The 19,101-nt window shown below is 47.7% G+C and overlaps 1 protein-coding gene across 7 annotated transcripts in view; it reads left to right on the forward strand.

Moving 5' to 3' along the window:
• Mylk (myosin light chain kinase) overlaps window positions 1–19,101 on the forward strand; it is a 121,244-nt gene that overhangs the window by 98,620 nt on the left and 3,523 nt on the right. For 3 of the 7 annotated variants that reach the window (XM_076867217.2, XM_076867215.2, XM_076867220.2), the window contains 4 exons: window positions 6,833–6,985; window positions 9,337–9,460; window positions 15,548–15,677; window positions 17,164–17,295. In XM_076867217.2, coding sequence (XP_076723332.1) covers window positions 6,833–6,985; window positions 9,337–9,460; window positions 15,548–15,677; window positions 17,164–17,295 — 539 coding nt within the window. Of the gene's footprint in view, window positions 1–6,832; window positions 6,986–9,336; window positions 9,461–15,344; window positions 15,387–15,547; window positions 15,678–17,163; window positions 17,296–19,101 lie in introns of those variants that run through there. The other 4 variants (XM_076867216.2, XM_076867218.2, XM_076867219.2 and 1 more) reach the window with 3 other exon arrangements.

Consider the following 19,101-nt stretch of genomic DNA (forward strand, 5'->3'; position numbering starts at 1 on the left):
ATCACGTTGATTTCATTTCTGAAGCCTCAGGCCACAGGCAGTCTTTAGCCTCATGGGGCAATAGGTTTGAGATGGTCTCCCCAAAGATGCCTTTAAAAGTTATTTTTTATTGTCAAAATCAAAGGGAAATTAAAGTTTTTCATAGAAAACTAAAGGAAGATCTTGAAGAATACCCAGGAGAAGAGTCTTGGTGACTCTGATGCCCCGTGGGTTTTGGAATCGCTGTTACAAAAGCTTTAGTAGGAGTGGGGTGAGTTTGGTGCAGTAGAGATTTTTGGTAAGCCCAGGAGTTGTTTTACTCTCCACCGTGAGGACAGCCTCCCTCAGTTGAAACTCTGCCAGTTTCTGTAACCCAGGAAGTCTCCTCCTTCCTCTCCCTGGGCCTTCTCCCCCACAAACAGCCCACCCCAGAGCAGGGGAGAAGAAATCCCAGGCCAGTCTACATTTCCCTCCTCTCTTCACACTAGTGCCCTCCAGGAGATGGCGCTGGTGAGTAAATTCAGCCCCACCTTTCTTCTGGCTCCTGTGGTAAAGAGCAGAGTGTTGGGCTCAGTCTGCCCCTTCCGGAGCTGCCCTGGGTCTGGCCAGTGCTCACTCTGGCTTTCTGTTTTGGTACTGGGGATTGAACGGAGAGACATTTAACCTGAGCCACATCCTCAGGCTTTTTTTTTTTTTTTTTTTTTTTGGACAGGGTCTTGCTAGGTTGCTTAGGATCTTGCTAAATTGCTGAGGCTGGCTTTGAACTCGTGATCCTCTTGCCTCAGCCTCCTGAGTTGCTAAGATTTACAGCACGTACCACCATACCCAGCCCTTGCTTTGGTTTCTGAGCCCTGAGAAACACCTGGTCTTACAGGAGCCAGCCTTGGCCAGCTCACTCTATTCAGACCCTGCTGCCCTATGGCTTGGCTGGGTGCCCAGGCCCCACTTCAGCCACCAATGAGATTTGCCTCCCTGCTTGTGTCAGTGTTTTCCTGTCCCATAGCAGGGGGCCTCTATGTCAAGAGGGAGGAGATAGATGTGTAAGTGTGTACAGAACACCAATTTCCACCCAGGTGTTGGTTCAATCCTCTGAGCAAACCTGAAGTGGGAAGTGGCAGGAATTTGATTTTCATTTGGCACTGAGGTAACTGGAGCCGTGGAGGCCACTTGGCTGTCCACTTCCCACAGTCTGGGCTGGTGACCAAGAGTCCCAGTTCGCTCAGGACCCATGGTTTCCCAGGATACAGGACTTTAAGGGCTAAAATGGGGACAGCCTCAGGCAAACTGGTCAGCGACAGCAGGGACTGGACTAGTCATTAAGCTTTCAGTGGACACACCCTGAGCTTCACCCAGGTGGAGACAGACTCCACCAGGCCCAGCAGCCATCAGGGACCTTCCCAGTTACTGTTCCCCAGAGATACCCCCTGTCCTCATGTCTTGCTGTGGATTGGTTCTGCCTTTCTTGGGCTTCATGTGAATAAAATCACACAGTCTTCTTTTGCTCCAGTGGTGAGATTCATTCCTGTTATCTGCAGTTGTAGACTGTTAACTCTGTACCCATAGCCATTGCAGACCATTTTTGTGACTACAATCCAGCTAATTTATCCATTCTGCATTGGTGAGCTCTTGAGTAGTTTCCAATTTGAAGTCTAAAAGAAGTCTCCGTGTTTTAGTGAGTCTGTCTGTGCATTCCTTTTGGGTATATAATCTAGAAATAGAATTACTAGGTCATAAGAGCATTTAATTTTAAAATAAAAAAAAACTCTTTTAGGTGGAAGGACATGGTGGTCTGGGTTCTAGGCTACCCCATTTACTATATTACCTTTAGAGCTAAGACCAAGAAATAGGGAAGGATAATTTTGATGCATGGGCACCAACCTGAAGGTGCTTGGCATAGGGATGTCAGGAGGGAGGAGATAGATGTGTATGTGTGTCCAGAAAACCAGTGGAGCCCAGGAGAGGTGCTGGCTCAGCCCTGGCTTAGCTCCACACAATGCCCTGACTCCCACATCCACCACTGGGGGCCACTGCCCTCTAGGATGCTTCTGAGCTGATCCCTCAATGCTGATCTGGGTCTGGGAGTTCCCCTCCAGAGCTAGGGCTTTTGGCAGAGCACATGGTACCAAAAATAAAAGTTGGAGGCAGCTAGATGACGTAAGCCTCTGCCAAACAGAACTCTGGAGTCATGCTGGAAGCACCCAGAAGAGATTCTCTGGTGCCTCCATGGCATCCTCTGCCCTGCTTCATCCTGTTTCCAGCCAAGTCCTTTGTCCCACAGTCCCTGTCTGGGGGGCTTCCACCTCGAACAGAGAATCCCTCCTGATTTCCTTTCTGGGGCCAGTGAAAGACGACAAGTAGGAGGCGGGTAGCCAAGTGATAACACCTTTGTAATTCAGCAGGTCTTTGGTGGGCACCTCCAGAAAGCTGCCTCAGGCCACCCAGGGTGATGTGACTTCACTATGGCACCCCTTCATAAACCCAGCCCAGAAACCTGGTTAAGTCCTGCCCCTGCTCACTTCCAGTCCTGGGTTTTCTCCCTCCTGGTTCTGAAGGTCTCCTGGAGGCCTTCTGAAATGAGCAAGACCCAGTTGGTTTCTGGCAGGAAGAGAGCGCCAGGCCACACTTCCATGTGGAAGAAATTATGCACCCGCCTCCTTTTCTAAAACCTCCTTCCATCTGCCATCTCCCCTTCCTGTTTCCTGAGCACTTGGTGTTCTCTTGCTGCCTCTGGGAGGGGATTCTGCTTTGTGCTTTGCCTAATCCCTCCTCCATTTCTTCCTCCTCTCCACCACCACTAGGAAGAAGAAGCAGCAATCGCCGCTGCACTTTCCCCTCCCTCTCATCTTCCTGTCTCAACAATGGATTCTTCCACTTCAATTTATAAATTTATTTTTTTCAGTACTGGTGATTGAATCCAGGACCTTGCACAAGCTAGGCAAGCGTGCTACCTCTGAGCTACATCCCCAGCCCCCCACCTGTTTGTTTTTTGTTTAAACTTTGAGATAGGGTTTTACTAAGTTGTCCAGGCTGGCCTTAAATTCATAATCCTCCTGCCTCTGCCTCTAGAGTAACTGGGATTATAGGCATGCACCCCCACACCTGGCTCACTTCAGCTCATTTGTGGAGAACCTGCATGGTCAAGAGCTGGGGTTGCCCCCATCCTGGTGTATGGTTGGGAAGGGGGGAATACCAGAAGGGAGGAGAGGTGAGTGGCAGTTTTTGAGTTCTTCTGGGGACAGCAGCCCAGTCAGCTGGGGGGAGTCCCATGCTTAAGCAGAGTACAGGGCACATCCTGCATCTGGGGTCTAGATGCAGGCCTCTTTGGAAGGATCAGGTGGCCTCTGCCTTCCCTACCCAGGGCTGTCCTTCCCTCTCCACTGCTGCAGTTTGATGTGCTTGCTGATTCACGTCTTGTGACCTCCAGGCTCTCTGCTTCCTTGCCAAACCTGGCCACCACCTTCAGGTCTTGCTGTCCAGGGACTTGGGCTGTGGTTAGCAGGACTAAAGCCAGGCCACTGCATCCTCAGCCATTAAAAAAGACCAGACTCGGGGCCTCTGTGGACCTGCCCAGCCCTCTCAAGTTGCCATCAGAGTATCTGAAAGTTAAAATGGGGTAAAGAGGAAGTCCTTCTGCAGTAGTCAGTAGCTCTGCTGGCGGACATGTGGTCCCTTGCTGGTCTGCACCTTGAAAAACAACATGGAGAAAGTGTAGCCGCACTTATGTGCCCTCTGCTCTCCTGAGATTCTGCCCTGATAGCAGGATAGGCCCCTGCACTAAATTCCCCAGTGAAGTTCTGGACTGAAAATAAGAATGAAGAAATTAGAGTTGGTAGCCAAGTGCAATTGCACACACCTGTAATCCCAGTTACTCAAGAGGCTGAGTCAGGGGAACTGCAAGTTCAAGGCCACTTGTGAGACCCTGTCTCAAAATAAAATTTAAAAGGAGGGGCTGGGGATGTGACTCAGTAGTAGAGCCTTGCCTAGCATTAACAAGGCTCTGGGTTTGACACCCCCACCCCCAGTACTGCGAAACAGAAGAATGGAGAAATTAGAGTGTCCTGCATACATGACTTTTGTCACTCCTCAGTGTTCAGCATGAACATGGAGACTGTACATATTGAGATGTGAAGTGAGGAAATAGTAACGCACCCCAAGACTTTGCCCAGACCTGTCACATTTGTGAAAACCAGATAAATAGGTTAGTTAAAAACTAAATACGACTAGGAAGGGGGAAAGAGTTGTGTTGTAATGCTAACATTAGTGTATTTGTTCATTGGTTGATTTTTAACAAATAGTGAGGTTTTTGTTTATATTTTTAAAGAAAAAGTCATGTTATCTCTTATGGAAATTCTAATAAAGCCCCAAAAAGAAAGTTAAAAAAAGTCCAGCAAAATCCAACCACCCAGACAACAGCATTACTGGAAATTCGAACTCTCTTGGTCCCTTTGCTGTGTACCTGTATGTCCCATGTTTTACTCCGGAGATGTGCTCTTTGGTAGGGAGTATGCTAGTTCCTCAGCAGGCGAAGAACCAGCCAGGACACAGGACACAGAGGGTATTTCAGATGGCTGGCTGCCAGGAGGGAGGAGGGCCAGAGGCCAGAGGCCAGGAGGCTCCCCCTGCCTGTGAAAAGCACAGAGATTAAGACCTATCTTCGCAGGATTACAGTTCCTAATTAGGAAAGGAGGCTTGCAGAAGGGGACCTTTCAGCATTCCACAGCGGGCTTGTTTGCTTTTCCTGCCATCTTTTAGAGTGCTGCAAGACTTTCCCTCTCTTTGTTTCAAATAGAAAATATAAAGACAAGAAGAAGCAGGTAACTGATGGGCAGAGACATGCTGCTGCTTGATGGGGCTCACAGAGGCCATGGAGGGTGGCAGAGATGCAGGGAGCTGAGAGGCCCCTGGGAGATCTAGCCCAGACCCCCAGTCTATAAAAAGGGGAGACTGAGGTGTATAAAAGGGGAGACTGAGGCCCAGAGAGGGGAAAGGAATCACATGGCAAAGTACAGGCTCAGGTAAACTCCCACCCTTCCCTAATGTGACAGGAGTGGGAATTGTCATCTCTTTGCCTTCATAAAACAAATCAGTGTCCTGCCTTAAGAAATATCAACTACCAAAGTCTATTATTCAAAAACACAAATATATTGATGAGGCTGAGATAATTTTCATTGCAAAAGTTTTCCTTGCTTAATAAAATCTCGTACCAGAGGGCTTCTCCCATGGCCAGTTTTCTTCCAGGTGGGTTTTGTTCCACCAAATTCAGTGTTTGGCTGTGGGTGTATTTCGTAAGCCAAGGCCGTTTCCATGCCAAAACAGCTCCAGAAGCTGTGATTGCATTATTTTTTATGGTGATGGACTTATAAGGATTTGGGAGAAGGGACATTAATAAAGCTCTAACTTGAGAGATTGATGGCCTGAGAGCCCCAGATGCATCTCATGGGGTTTTAGACGGGATCAGGCTGGGACCAGCTGCATAATCTACAAAATCAAAAAGTAGGGCCACTTGCTGAAACCTTAATAAAGATTCCAAGACGCTGGCAGCAGGGCAGTTGACACCCCCGTGCAGTGGGCCTCAGTCAGTGTGGTAGGGTCATTGCTGGTATGTAGATGAGGTGAGAGGTCAGGGCAGTGAGCTGTTCTATTTGGCTTTAGGTTCTCTACCTTCCAAGTTTTGTTTGACTTGGGCAAGTAGTAAATGAGTTGTTCCTACCACCAGAGGTTGGTGAGGCAATGGAGGTGACCCAGAGGGATGGTCCGATATATGTGGTCACAGATGGCTACCTGTGTGCACAGTGGCTTCCTTCATTTCACAGACGAGCTAGTTCAGCAGCAGTTTAGCAGCAGCCTCCAGAGCCCCACACCTGGGTTCCTGTCCCACCAGCTGGGAATCCCTGAGCGGGTCACTAACCCGTGTTCTGTGCCTCAGTTGCCTCCTCTGTAAAGCAAAGTCCTGAGCTCTTTGTGTGCTAGGGTGGTTTTAAGGTTTGTTGAGTTCCTCTGTTCACACCTGGAACATGGTAAAGTTTGGTAGATGTTTGCTATTGCTGAAGAAATGGTGGTCCTATAGTTAAGCAGTGGCTCTCTATTTTAGAGGAGAAGAAAGGGTGACAAAAATAAGAGGAATTGCCCAAGGTCACCCGGCAAATGAAGAGACTGTGCTCTGTCCTCTGCCAGGCACCTGTAGGGACACTTTTGAGGGTGGTGTAAATGCCCACGGTGCTTTGAACCCCCCTTGTTGGTTCTCGAGTTTATTTGGCTCCTGCTGGATGAGCCACCTGTGCTGGGACCCCTTTGTGGAGCTGAAAGCTAGTTGGGGAGGGGGGAGAAAGAGAAAGAGAGAGCTGAGGGTTTCAAAGGGAGGGGCAGGGTGACATGGTGGGCACCAGAGACTAGCCACGGTAAGGGTGGAGACCCAAGCCCAAGGAAGGGGCCTAGAGAAGGTTCTGGAGGGCAAAGTGCCAGCCTGGGCTTTGAGGAAGAATGAAGATAAGGGCAGAGGGGCTCATCAGCCTGTGGTGTCCCATGTAGAAGTCCTTAAAAACCACGTTCCTGCCACCTCAGCCACATGGCAGGTGGTGAGACCACCTCAGCCTCTCAGCAGGCAGGTGGTGTCAAGAGGCGGGGACACCTCTACAGAGCAGTGAGCCACTGAGAACAGCTGGGACCACACAAGCCCATGGTTTTGGGGGACACCTTGTTTCTTCCTGAAGATGAAGACAAGGCAGGTGCAAGGGCGCGTGGAGGAACTTGGGGTGGGGGCTTTGCCAGCCCTCAGCTGGTGCTCACATGGGGGCTGCATCCCCCACCCCACCAACCTGCCTTTCACCCCTGCTGCCCTCCTTTTCTTGCCCAGGGTCAGCGGCCTCTCCCCCTTCATGGGTGACAACGATAACGAGACCTTAGCCAACGTTACCTCTGCCACCTGGGACTTCGACGACGAGGCATTCGATGAGATCTCTGATGATGCCAAGGATTTCATCAGCAACCTGCTGAAGAAAGACATGAAGTAAGGACTGGGATTTCAGTCCTGCTGGCCTCCCCAGCCCCGGGGCTCTCTTCGGCTTGGTGGGGCTCCCTCACCCCTTGGCCCCAGTCCAGTCTTGCTATTCCCTAAGGAGGGGAGGGCAGCCATAGTGGGAGACCAGCCTGCATGCATGCAGGGAGAGGAAGGGTCCCCCAGACCCCTGGTCCTGGTGCCAGACACTGTTTCCATCTCTAGAAGCACAGAAAGTGCTTTGGAAAAGGTGAGCGCCAAAGAGGGCTGCAGGGTAATGTTCTGTGTGGGTAATGGTTCTGTGTGTGGCTGTAACCTAATGAAGCCCTGCCGGCACCTCAGCCCCTCTTCAAGGCTCACAGGGGATCCACCCTCCCTATATCTGTGAGAGCAGATACAGAGGCAACTGAAAACCTGTTGGAGGGTCCTTATCACACCCCCAGATTATTCCAGTGAGGTGCTTTTTGCATATCTAACTTATTTAAGAACTGCCTGCCTGTACGTGGCCCAGTACCTAATAGCACAAAAAGCAGTTGTGAAGTCGGGGGGTAGGCTGCTGTGTCTGGGCACACAGATGGCCAAGCTCTAAGGAAAGGGTAGTCACACAGGCCCAGGAATTTCAGTGAGAGCTGGAGGTGGAGCTGAGGGAGAGACTGAAGGGGAGGAAGCTACAGGTGGCTGTGGCTGTGGCTCTGCGGCATTTGTGAGCAGAATCAGCTAGATTAAAGCAAGAAGGTGAGGGAACTCTGCATACACAGGGAGAGCTGCCGGGATTGGGAACCTTGGGGATGTCAGGTGGGACCCCCAGTCTATCAGCACTCACCCTCTGTGAATAGATGGCCAGACGAGGCAGGCCTGGCTCCAGTCAGATTTGGGCCTTGGGAGCAGCTACAACCCTTCAGAGATGGGTGGTGTTAAATATTGAAGGACCAGAGGGTTGGGGCAGCTGCCTCCAGGGGTTGCAGGAGGCTCAGCATTTGCAGGTGACTTTGCAGCCTGGGTTCTGCCTGTCTGCCTGGCCCGTGGACCCTGTGAGGCTGCAGTTTGCTTCTCCTTGGTAGTAACATTATTTGGGACAGGAGAGCACAGTTGCTACTAAAGCATATCAGAGACTCTCTTAGATGGCTGCATCTGGGTCTCCTGTTACCCCACCCAACACCCCTCTGTCCTCTTTAACCATCTCAGGGTCAAAAACCCCAGAGGCGATCATCTACACTCCTTGACAATGCTTATAGCCTTTGGCTGTCATGGTCTTTGTATCAGAAGTGAACGTGGCCCAAGGAGAGCGGGGGATGTTGTGGTGGGTTAGGTTCATTTCCAAGGTGAGAGATCCTCCACCCTCCAGGTGGAAACCTCTCTCCTAATGACTTCCAAGGATGGCTTTTGTCAACCAAGCTTCATTCATTGAAGATTTGGTACATGCAATATACAGCTTATTTTCTCACCTGGCCTTAAATTAATCTAGTAACAGGCTGTTGGGCTCCTCTGCTTATACATTGTCTTACCAAAGACTGATTTTAATCAAATATTTTAAAATGCTAGATTCCCATAAACTCTTATATTTAGCAGTTCTTCAACCAGAAATCTGTCATCACTTTTAAAAATCTTTTTTCTTCTATATAGTAAAATGCATAAATTGTAGAGAATTTGAAGAATTGAAGAAAATTTAAACCATCCATAATCCCTTTACTTAAAGATCACTACCTCCTGCTGCTGTACTTCTTTCTAGTCATTTTTCTAAGTATGTTAGTATTTGATTCTTTGGGTTTTTTAGTCCTGTTACAACTAAAGTGACAGCCCTGATATATTTCTAGATTCCAAGAGCCTTCAGAAAGATTATATTGAGTTTCAATGCAGTTCTAAGATTTTCATAATTTATAATTTGTATGTAGGACATACCTCTTTGAGCTGTAATAGGAAAAACCTGACACTCAACCCCACCATAAGATGTGAGAGAATTCTGTGATTGTCAGAGGTTTTGTCTTTCCCTAGAAGGGGAAGCAGAAGAATTAGGCCTCCATGGATCCCAGCCCCCATGTGATCAGCAGAATGAACGGTGCCAGTTATACGCAGATACCCTGTGGCACTGACCCTTCCTGAACTCCAGGAGCAAGTCTAGAGACTCCAGTTGCTTCCCTGGTGGTTGGGCCTTCCAAACCCTGACCCAGGCTGGGTCCAGTCTGTGTACCTGAGACCAAGACAGGGGAAAGACAAGTGCACAGTGCCCCTGATTATGATGGATGGACTGGGTGTGGGGAGCCCTGAGCTCTGCACCATGTGGACAGAGACAGGTAACCTCCCATTTCTCAGTAATCACTGAGGTCCCTTCCTATTCAGAAGTCCTCTGATCTCTCTTCCATCAGAAACCGCCTGGACTGTACCCAGTGCCTTCAGCATCCATGGCTAATGAAAGATACCAAGAACATGGAGGCCAAGAAGCTCTCCAAGGACCGGATGAAGAAGTACATGGCAAGAAGAAAATGGCAGGTGATTTGGGGCTCATTTGGACTGGGATGTTGCTTCTTGTGTTTGCTTTATTCAAGCCACTCTCACTCCCAGCTGGCTCTTGCCTCTCCTAGGAAGTCTAACTGTGTTTCTGAAATAGTCTGGGACCTCTGTAGGCAGCTCTTAAGGTACAGTGTTCTCTTGCTCCTGAGCTAGGGTCCTTTGCGCAGAGGAAGGACAGCTGGCTCTCCAATCCTGCTCAGCTTTGACCCAGAGAGATCAGGAAGGGACTTTGTAGCCTGGCCCTCACTGACATTCATGTCTTCTTAGCTGGGAATGAGCAAGGCCTCCTTGAGGTCTGTTTGGCAACCCCGGAGAATGTGGCCTCCTCAAAGGTGGTGTGATGGCATCCTCTCCCTGTGATCAAGAAGGAGGGCACATGCTCTAGAGAGACTGTCACCACTCCATAGGGAGGTTGGATGTTACTGGCTGTGTGTCCTAAGGCAAGTAACTTAGCCTTGCTGTGAATTCATTTTCTCATCTGTCAAGTGGGGACACTGGCATCAGCTCACAGCATTGTTGGGAGTTAGATGTGATAATCTTACAGCCAATAGCACAACACCTGGTGCGTAGTGAACATTCAAAAAACACTCCCAGCAGTGACTGCGTATGGAGGGCTGGCCACGGTCAGAGCCATCCAGAGCATTTGCTGCACATAGAGTCTTTTAATCCCAGGAGGTAGGTACTATTATTTTCTCCACTTTACAGGCAAACTAAGGTAAAGAAAAGGTCAGAAAAGTCCCCCAGAAGTCCCCCAGCATCACACAGCCAAGTGGAAAGACCAGGAATCCAATCTAAAACCTGGCTCCAAAACACATAGTCCAAATTGCCTCTAATGACAAGATGAATAAAACTGTTATCCTGAACTGGGGCTGTGGCTCAGTGGTAGAGTGCTCACCTAGCATGTGGAAGACCCTGGTTAGATCCTCAGCACCACATATAAATAAAGGTATTGTGTGCAACTGCAACTAAAAATTTTAAAAAACCTGTTATCCAAAACCATAGAGCACTTATCACCATCATCCTCACTTTTTGATTATTTTTATTATCACAATTTACATTCTAAAATTCTCGATTACTGAAGAGGACAAGGTCTGTAGTCAGGGAATGTATATGTAACAGGGATCTGAAGCAGATAGACATAAAAGGACATAAGGCACACTAGGAGCTATAAACTATCAGTATAGCTCTCCATAACCATATATGTGAGTGTGGGCAGGGGAGGGGGGCCAGTCTCCACCAGAATTGCTGTGGGTAAGAGGAAAGCTTCCAGGGCAGGAGTTGGGAATTAAGCATGGCGCTAGAACCCAGGGAACGTTACATGTTGAATGGGTTCCCTGAAGGAACAAGTGGAAGAAACAAAGAGTTAGGAACTGGACGTCCCTGGGTGGCTGGGATATGCTTCTGCTAGAGACTTAGGGGACCTAGGGATTAAGACATGCCTGTGTGATGGAGAAAAAGGAAGTCACAGGGACACTTATTATTTACCACCTTGGTGACCAAACCATAAAAACTCCCATGAAGCACAGCTTCACACAGAGGTTGAGAGAGAGAGCGAAAAAGCATGAGGGCCCATGGGTGAGGGGCTCAAGGGACCACCGTCCCCAGCACAGGCAGCCAGAGCTCCTTCACAGTGGAGGGCAGTTCTTGGTTAGCATATGCACCTGGGAAAGGTTGGGTGGGTCTCCTGGCCCCTGCCAAGTGCAAGATGAGTTGGAACACCTGTGCTGCTTACCTTCTGAGTCCTTTAGAATGAGGGTAGGAATTTTTTTTTTTTTAAAGCTGGGGCAGGGAGGGGAGGTCCACAAAATCAATGGTTGGTTTAACTTAATGATCCTCTGGCTGGAAGAGCTCAAAGAAGTATTTCTGGAAACAAAGTCAGGGTGGGGCAGTAATCAGAGCAGCAAGTCTGACTGGATCTTGCTTGGACGAGGCTGTATGTTAAAGGGCAGGCCTATCACCTCCGCACATCTCAGGAGGACTGAAGCCAGGAGGACACCTGAACCTTGGGCTAGGCAGAGAAAAGGTACAAGGTGGGAGAGGAGCAAGTCTGAGCAGCCAGGGAACAGAAATTTGTGCTGATATTTTAATCACTTAATTTTTTTTCTTATCATTTAAGTATTATTAGCCATAGAGTTTTCTAGAAGAGGAACAGGGAAGAAAAGGGTAGGATTCAGAGAAAGTGCTTCAATTCCATATTTTAATATAGATAAAAGTGTTTGGAAATAATTTTTCTGCAAAATCAGTGGTCAGGTTTCACAAAACGGCACATAAAGGTAGTCCATAAAACCCATTCAACACGTAACGTCCCTGAAGCGTAATTTCACTGGTGACAATTCAGCTGTGTCTGCCCTGCTGTCATAAGTCACTTCCTCAGGGAAATGTTTTCCACATTTAAACTTCAGTTTAAATTCAGCTTCATTCAAACTTGGCTCTCAGGGCAGCCAGTCCCGTTCTGTGGGGCAGGGAGAAATGGAGTGGAAGACGTGAGGTAAGCTGTGGAGAGGGAATAGGGCAGGGTGAGCACAGGTGGCCCAGCCAGCTCTAGAAAGAACCTTGTCACCGTCCTGGTGTCCTGGTTTTCATAAAAGGCCCAGGAGAAAGTAATCTGGAAATAAATCCCTACAAGCAAGGCTAGACTAGGTACAGATGGCCAATCATATCGTAGATCTTAGGATAAGTTACTCTGAAAGGTGTATTTTAAATTTATACAGAAAGAACTTTACAAAGTCCTGTTGTTGAGGAATAGCAATGGTGGTGGGTCAGGCAGGATAACATGGCTTCTGCTTGCAGACTGGAGTAGAAGACCAGGACTTGGAGGCCTGGTCTTTATTTTCTGGGAACCAAAGATCCCAGCAGAATGGATCAAAGGGCACCAGGGGAGAAGCCAGACCACAGACCAAGCTTGGCCATCCTATTTGGATGTTGTCAGGGGACATTGTAGTTTTCGGGCTATTGGTATGTATGTGGGGCCTGGATGGCTGACAGGTGTTAGGTTACCAGCTCGACTCGGTTTTTGCCAGAGACAGTCCAGGCATTTCCCCCCTGGGAAACCCCTAATCCTGGGCAACCTGGGATGGTGGGTTATTCTAACTCGCTTTCCAAGGGCCGGGTTTCCTCCACTGTGTTCGAGGTCTGGACAGATCTTGCCCTACCTTGGTAATTGCCCACCAATGAAAAGAAGGCTTTCTCAAAACAAGGATGGAAGTTAGAAAATTGAAACTTTGCTGTTTTGATTTTTATTCTCCAAATTCCCAAAGGTCTTGGTAAAGCAGCAACTGATTTTCAGCTCAAAGGCTTGAAACTGGAAGACTAGAACATACAGATATATTTCTTTCTTAGCCTGACAAATAACTTCCTTACCAATGTTTTTCTACAAATCAGTTTCCAAAGATTGAATTCTGATGTAGATTATTTTTAAATTTTTCCTTATTAAGCACTTGCGTTTCTCCCTGGTTAGGAAATTATATGCTGAATATCTACATCTGCTGGAACACTTCTCTGGGTGACACTACTTGCTTGTTAACATATTTGCTGCCTCCTCTGAAATACATAACCCTTTTTGATTGCCTCATTCTGATAATTTTACATTAGTCATTTTGTTACAAAATAAAACCAAGAAGAGAAAAGATATCATCTCTCCGTATCACATAAGCAAAGATGGTCTTTATCAATCTCTGTCCAGATGTCTGGAATTAGGGAGCCCATGAGCTCAAAATGGGTGTTCCCTACTACATAGTCATGAGTATGAATCAGTCTTTCTGTGGAAGACTAGAGTTTCACGAAGATCAGAATATTCTGATGAAAAGACCCTGAGGCCCAGAAAGGAAAACTAACCCGCACAAGTCACACAGTAGTTATAGAAATAACCTGGCTCATGTTGGGAATAATCCCTCTGAATTTAGAAATGCCCAGCCAAAATCAATCTGTGTTGGATAAAGGGAATGGAGAGCAGAGAAGAGTGGAGTCTGAGAGTTAGGCTGATCGGGAAGTAGGCTGTTGAGACAGACCTTGATGGCACAGGTAGGGCTATTATCTTCTTAGGGATTCCTAAAGGCATGGCAAGCTCTCCTGGGAAAAACTAGGTCTCTCCACACACTAGCCAACAAACAGTTCAGCTAGGCCACTGGTGACTGGCCTCTCCCAGGAGAGCGGGAAATGTTGCCACATGGTGTCCATCTGCAGGGACATTCTCTGCAAAACCACTGGGCTTCTGCACATCCTTCCTCATCACCCCGCTGAGGTTTCCTGGGTTCTGTTTAGAGTGACCCAGCTCTACCATGGCAGAAGAGGTCCAGAGGCACACCCACAGTACAGTGCCATGTGTGGAGGGTGGATGGCCAGAGGACAGAGCAAGGTGGAATGTCTGTCCAGGGTGCACAGAAACAGCAAGTGTGACTCAGAGGGCAGGGGCATGATGGAAAAGTGATCACAGTTGCAACAGTAGGTCTCTACTTAAACCACACACAGACAATTTTCTGTATGATTCCTTAGCATCCTGAAGTTCTTTGCTTTTATTTATTTATTTATTTATTTGGTGCTGGGGATTGAACCCAGGGGCAGGCACTTAATCACTGAGCCACATCCCTAGCCCTTTTAAATATTTTATTTAGAGACAGGGTCTCGCTGAGTTGCTTAGGGCCTTGTTAAGTTTGGCTTTGAACTTGGGATCCTCCTGACTCAGCCTCCTGAGCTGCTAGGATCACAGGCATGCGCCACCACACCCAGCTGAAATAATCCTTTTACTGAAAACACTGACTTCCCAGATAAATTGAGGCTTTACTGAGCTTCTTAAGTGTGGGAAGTTAATTCAGGAGGAAAACGGTTTTTGCCTGTGCAGTGTGTGGTCCGGTGAGTGAGTGCAGAGCATCAGGCCTCTGGAAAGGCTGTTTCTTTGCTCTCTCAGAAGGGGACAAGTGGCCCATCTGAGGTGACAGTTGCTCTGCAGATGTGCAGCCTCTGGATGCCTAAGAAAGCTGCTGTGAGGCAAGATGGAGAGACCTGGCCGTGCTGTAGCTTTCTTATCTTAGTCATTCCCACTGGCTTTAGAAAAAGGGCGAGAAACTTTATTGAAAGATGAGAAACACAGTTATACACTTTTGAGGATTTCTTGACCTGAATCCTGTGCTTGGTAGAATTTTCACAATCCAGAGAAAGTAGATCTCAAGGGACTGGGGTCATGGCGCAGGGGTAGAGCCCCGCACATGTAAGGCCCTGGGTTCGATCCTCAGCACCACACAAAAATCAATCAATCAATCAATCAATCAATAAAAGTATAAAAGAAAGAAACTTGAGAGTTCTGATCCTTCTCAGCAGCAATTCCACTCCTCCCAAAGTGCCTCTTTGGGTGCTGCTTCTTGATGCCTAAGTGTAGAGCAGGGACTAGCACCCCTCTCGACTCCACTGTGCTGTCAGACACTTGTGCTGGGGCCAGCCCAAGTGTTTCTCGAAATCTCCTAAGTCTCTAAATCATTGACTGAGCTAAATGGAACTGTGGAGATCTCCTTGCCCAACCCCCTCCTAAAACACAGAAGGAAACTGAAGTCCAGAGAGGTTAAGTGGAGCTCCCAAGGTCAACAGAATGTTGGTGTTTTTTTTTTTTTTCCTTGTGCATCAGGACCCATGGGATCTGTAGTAACTATTCTCTTGACCAGTTATAATCCTTTCACTGGCATTGTTTTACAAGAAACAGCCCCAGTGGGCCCAGTCAGCAATAAGTCTTTGGAGCTGTCTCAGCCTGCAGTTGCTTTATATAAACTATCCCTTTTATGGGAGTTGAAGCACAGTATGAAAAGGGTTTTTGTTTCATGTTGACCTTGTTTAGTCACATTAACGCACACACCAGCTCCAGGCCCCATTCCATTCTCCGAACATCTTCGGACACGCTGATAGTGCTGAGCAGAGCAAGGTTGGGCTCAGTCCTCCAGCAGGACCTCTGCACTCGCTCGGGAGGCCCTTGGTCCAGGGAGCAGCTGCTTCTCCCGGGCTGGGCTCTTCTCCCCGGAGGCCCAGCACTGCTCTACTGGAACCAGGGACTCTGCCTGAGTCCAGACTGTGTCTGTTTTCCAGAAAACGGGCAATGCTGTGAGAGCCATTGGAAGACTGTCCTCTATGGCAATGATCTCAGGGCTCAGTGGCAGGAAATCCTCAACGGGATCCCCAACCAGCCCGCTCAATGCAGAAAAACTAGAATCTGAAGGTAAGGAGCCTGGTAAAAATTCAAGAAGATTTTTTTTTTTTTTTTTCCAGCCAGTTGGTGAGAAAGAAAGGGTTTGGGGTAGAGGAGCATTTTGAATATTTGGGGTTTGGCTGTGTGTGTGTGTGTGTGTGTGTGTGTGTGTGTTAATGTATCCTACAAGGATAAATTCAGGAGTACTTTTAGGTTTCCCTGACAACAATTACTAAATCTAGCGAGTATTCTTTAATTGTTTAACTGTGCGTTTGACTATTTTCAGAGGGAAAGTTATTCTATGTCTACTAGAACTAGATGACCTCGGCTCTTCTTTTCCCTCCATTTTGCATAAGAATTAATAAGGACTTATTAAAAACTTCCCTTTTATTAAAAAAGTGAGACATATATTGATAGGCAAAGACAAAATAAAAATCATATACAGTTGTATAAATTTTTTAATATCCTTCCATTTTTCCATTGTGCTGTAGTTTTGTTTGGAACAAAAATTAACGTGTATAGTCTATATTCTCTGCCACTGTTCATGCTGCTGAAACAAGTTAGGCTGAGCGGGCTTTGGTCAGCAAGCCTCCTGGAGATGAGAGGTTAGCTCCTTGCCCACCATTTTTGGGGTGCTGTCCCACCCATCTCCTCAGCCAAGGCCTTGGCCTCTCCCTGCTTTGAGTGCACGCAGGGGCTGGCAGTTATCTTCCTGAACTGCCTCTTTTGGCCAGAGATGCCCCTCAATCCCATACTACCTGATGCTTTTGGTATCCACAGGTGAGACACTGAGTCTAGATCCCTTTTGTGCAGAGGCAGAGTAATTGGCGAGGCTGCTGCTGGCTGCTCTGGAGCTTCCTTGCAGCCAGGGACAGTCTGTAGCATGTGGGCCTGGTCCCTCTTGAGCCACTCCTGCCTCTCCCTACATGTCTCAGACGTAGCCTGAAGAGACGAGAGGAGACACAGGAGCCCCTTCAAGTTCCATCTTTTCCCCCGGACCTATCCCATAATACCAGTCCACAGCCGTACATCTTTGAGTCCGCCTAAGCGTGGAGCACAAAACTCGGGCAAGTTGACAGTGCCTCTAGAACCTGGTTCCTCCCTTCCAAGGAGCAGGTGAGCATCCTGCTGCAGTAGGAGGGCGAAGGATCCTTGAGATAGGAAGGCTGGAGAGGTTCTGTCCTTTTCAGACGCCCTCAACCCATCCTGACACAGCAGGAAATGCAGCCAAAACCCCTTTCTGAAGATGACTTCCTCTTTCAATGTATTGGCATCAGGGCGGGGAGAGGCTGAACGTTTCCCTGTTTTGGGTACAGTTCTCACTGCTGCCAGAAACCATTTGGCAGAAGGCCAACCATCCCCAGGAGAAGTGCTTATGATTCACTTCGCTAAGCTGCATTATTTGCTAAATTCTAGCAAATTCTTTTTTTTTTTTTTTTAAGTCAGCCTTTTTAAATCAGGGGAGAGGAGAGAACAAGGAATAAATAAATGACCAGCTTCTCTCCTTGTCTTCTAGAAGATGTCTCCCAGGCTTTCCTTGAAGCCGTTGCTGAGGAGAAGCCCCATGTAAAACCCTATTTCTCCAAGACCATTCGTGATCTTGAAGTCGTGGAGGGAAGTGCTGCTAGATTTGACTGCAAGATCGAAGGTAAACTGAGGCTCTGCTTCTCACACACCCCAGGAGTGGCCCAGGAGCAGCCTGTATAACATGGCAGGGCTGTGCTGCAGCAGGAGGAACAGCCAGACTCTGAGGTGCACTAGGTCAGGAGGAGCCGGTTCCAAAGGGCCGCTCCCTCCACCCTGCCTCTTGAAGGGTAGTACCCTTCAGTGACTTTCCCACGGGCCCAGCTGATATTTCACCTACTTACCCCAGCCACCAGGCTTATGGTGGGCCTTCCTGGCTGTGTAACATGCATAATGAAGTGAGCTTTGCGAACTGCTGAGAAGCCTGTGAATTGCCCCCAGAGGCACTGAAAGGGAGCTTGGCACAAAGGGCAGAGAACTGGAGTTGGCAGGTTCTACTGCTTATTGACAGGCTCAGTGACAGTGGATGGTGATCTCCTGCTGGGTTTAGGCCCTTCATCTATAAATTGACATCTAACCCACAGTGGCCCTAGTAGTTCTGTGAGGTCCCATACAGGAAAAGAGGAAATCTTTTAAGTCTTTAAAGTGGTCATGAAATAGTGCCAGGTGTGGTGGCGCACACTTATAATCCCAACAATTTGGGAGGCTGAGGCAGGAGGATCACAAGTCCCAAGCCATCCTCAGCAGCATCCCTGGGTTCAAACCCCAGTACCAAGGAAAGAAGGAAGGAAGGATATTGTTGCCTCTGGGCATGGGGGTTTATGTGTGTAATCCCAGCTACTTGGGAGGCTGAGGCAGGAAAATCACAGATTCAAGGCCAACCTCAGCAATTTAGCAAGACCCTGAAAAAAAAAAAAAAGATCCTGGGTTTAATCCTCCATACCAAAAAAGAAAAAAGGTCATGAAGTAAAGGGGAAAGTAGGGGCTTGGTAAGCTCTGGGGGAGAGCGTCCAATGGGACTTGAAAGTGAGGGAAAGTTAGGACCCAAGGACCTTAAGGGATCTTGGCATGGTGCCTGAGAAATTAGCAGAGTTGATGACACAAAGCTGTTCAGTTTCCACAGATTGCAACATTCTAGAAAGATAAGGAGCAGGATAAGTCAGGCCTCTTTGCTTCAAGTCTGGGACTTTCACATGCCAACCAAAGTGAAGGGTTTTTTCCCATTTTGTTCTGAGCACGTAAAGCACAAAAGTTCATTGAGCGATTTCCCCAAGGTCACACAGCACAGCGTGGCCTTCCGAACAAACCCTGCCTCCCATTCTGTGCAGCTTTCCAGCACTGTGGCCATGATGCCTTTGAATAAAATAACCCAGCCTTAGGAAGGAGAAAACAAATCTTCTCCTCACCTTTATATTATCTAGATGCCTTATAAATATTTTGTCTACCATAATTTTTCTCTTTTTTTCATCTGATTAAAAAAAAAAGTGGCTGTGCTGCCTTTGGTAATATGAAGGTTCTCAGATGGGCTTCTGCTCGAAGCCAGAACTGCCACCTATAACTCTCACCCTCACCATTGTCCTCGGGTCTTCTGAGTTCTTTCCTTTTTAATTTAACATAGTGATGATCATCTTTTGTATGTAATCTCTTTAAGATTATCTCCTTGTATTTGTATAACTTCTCACTGGTACTTGCATGAGAAATTAAAGCATATGGATGTTGTTTGATAAAAAGAAAATTATACTTAAAAAGAATGTTAGAATTCTGTTAAGTTTCTTTTCTTTTCTTTTCTTTTTTTTTTTTTTTTTTTTTGGTACTAGGGGCACTCAACCACTGAGCCATATCCCCAGCCCTTTTTATATAGAGACAGGGTCTCACTGAGTTGCTGAGGGCCTCACTAAGTTGCTGAGGCTGGCTTTGAACTCCTGTCCTC

The sequence above is a fragment of the Callospermophilus lateralis genome, chromosome 10 (genome assembly GCF_048772815.1).
Source record: "Callospermophilus lateralis isolate mCalLat2 chromosome 10, mCalLat2.hap1, whole genome shotgun sequence".
Taxonomy (NCBI): domain Eukaryota; kingdom Metazoa; phylum Chordata; class Mammalia; order Rodentia; family Sciuridae; genus Callospermophilus; species Callospermophilus lateralis.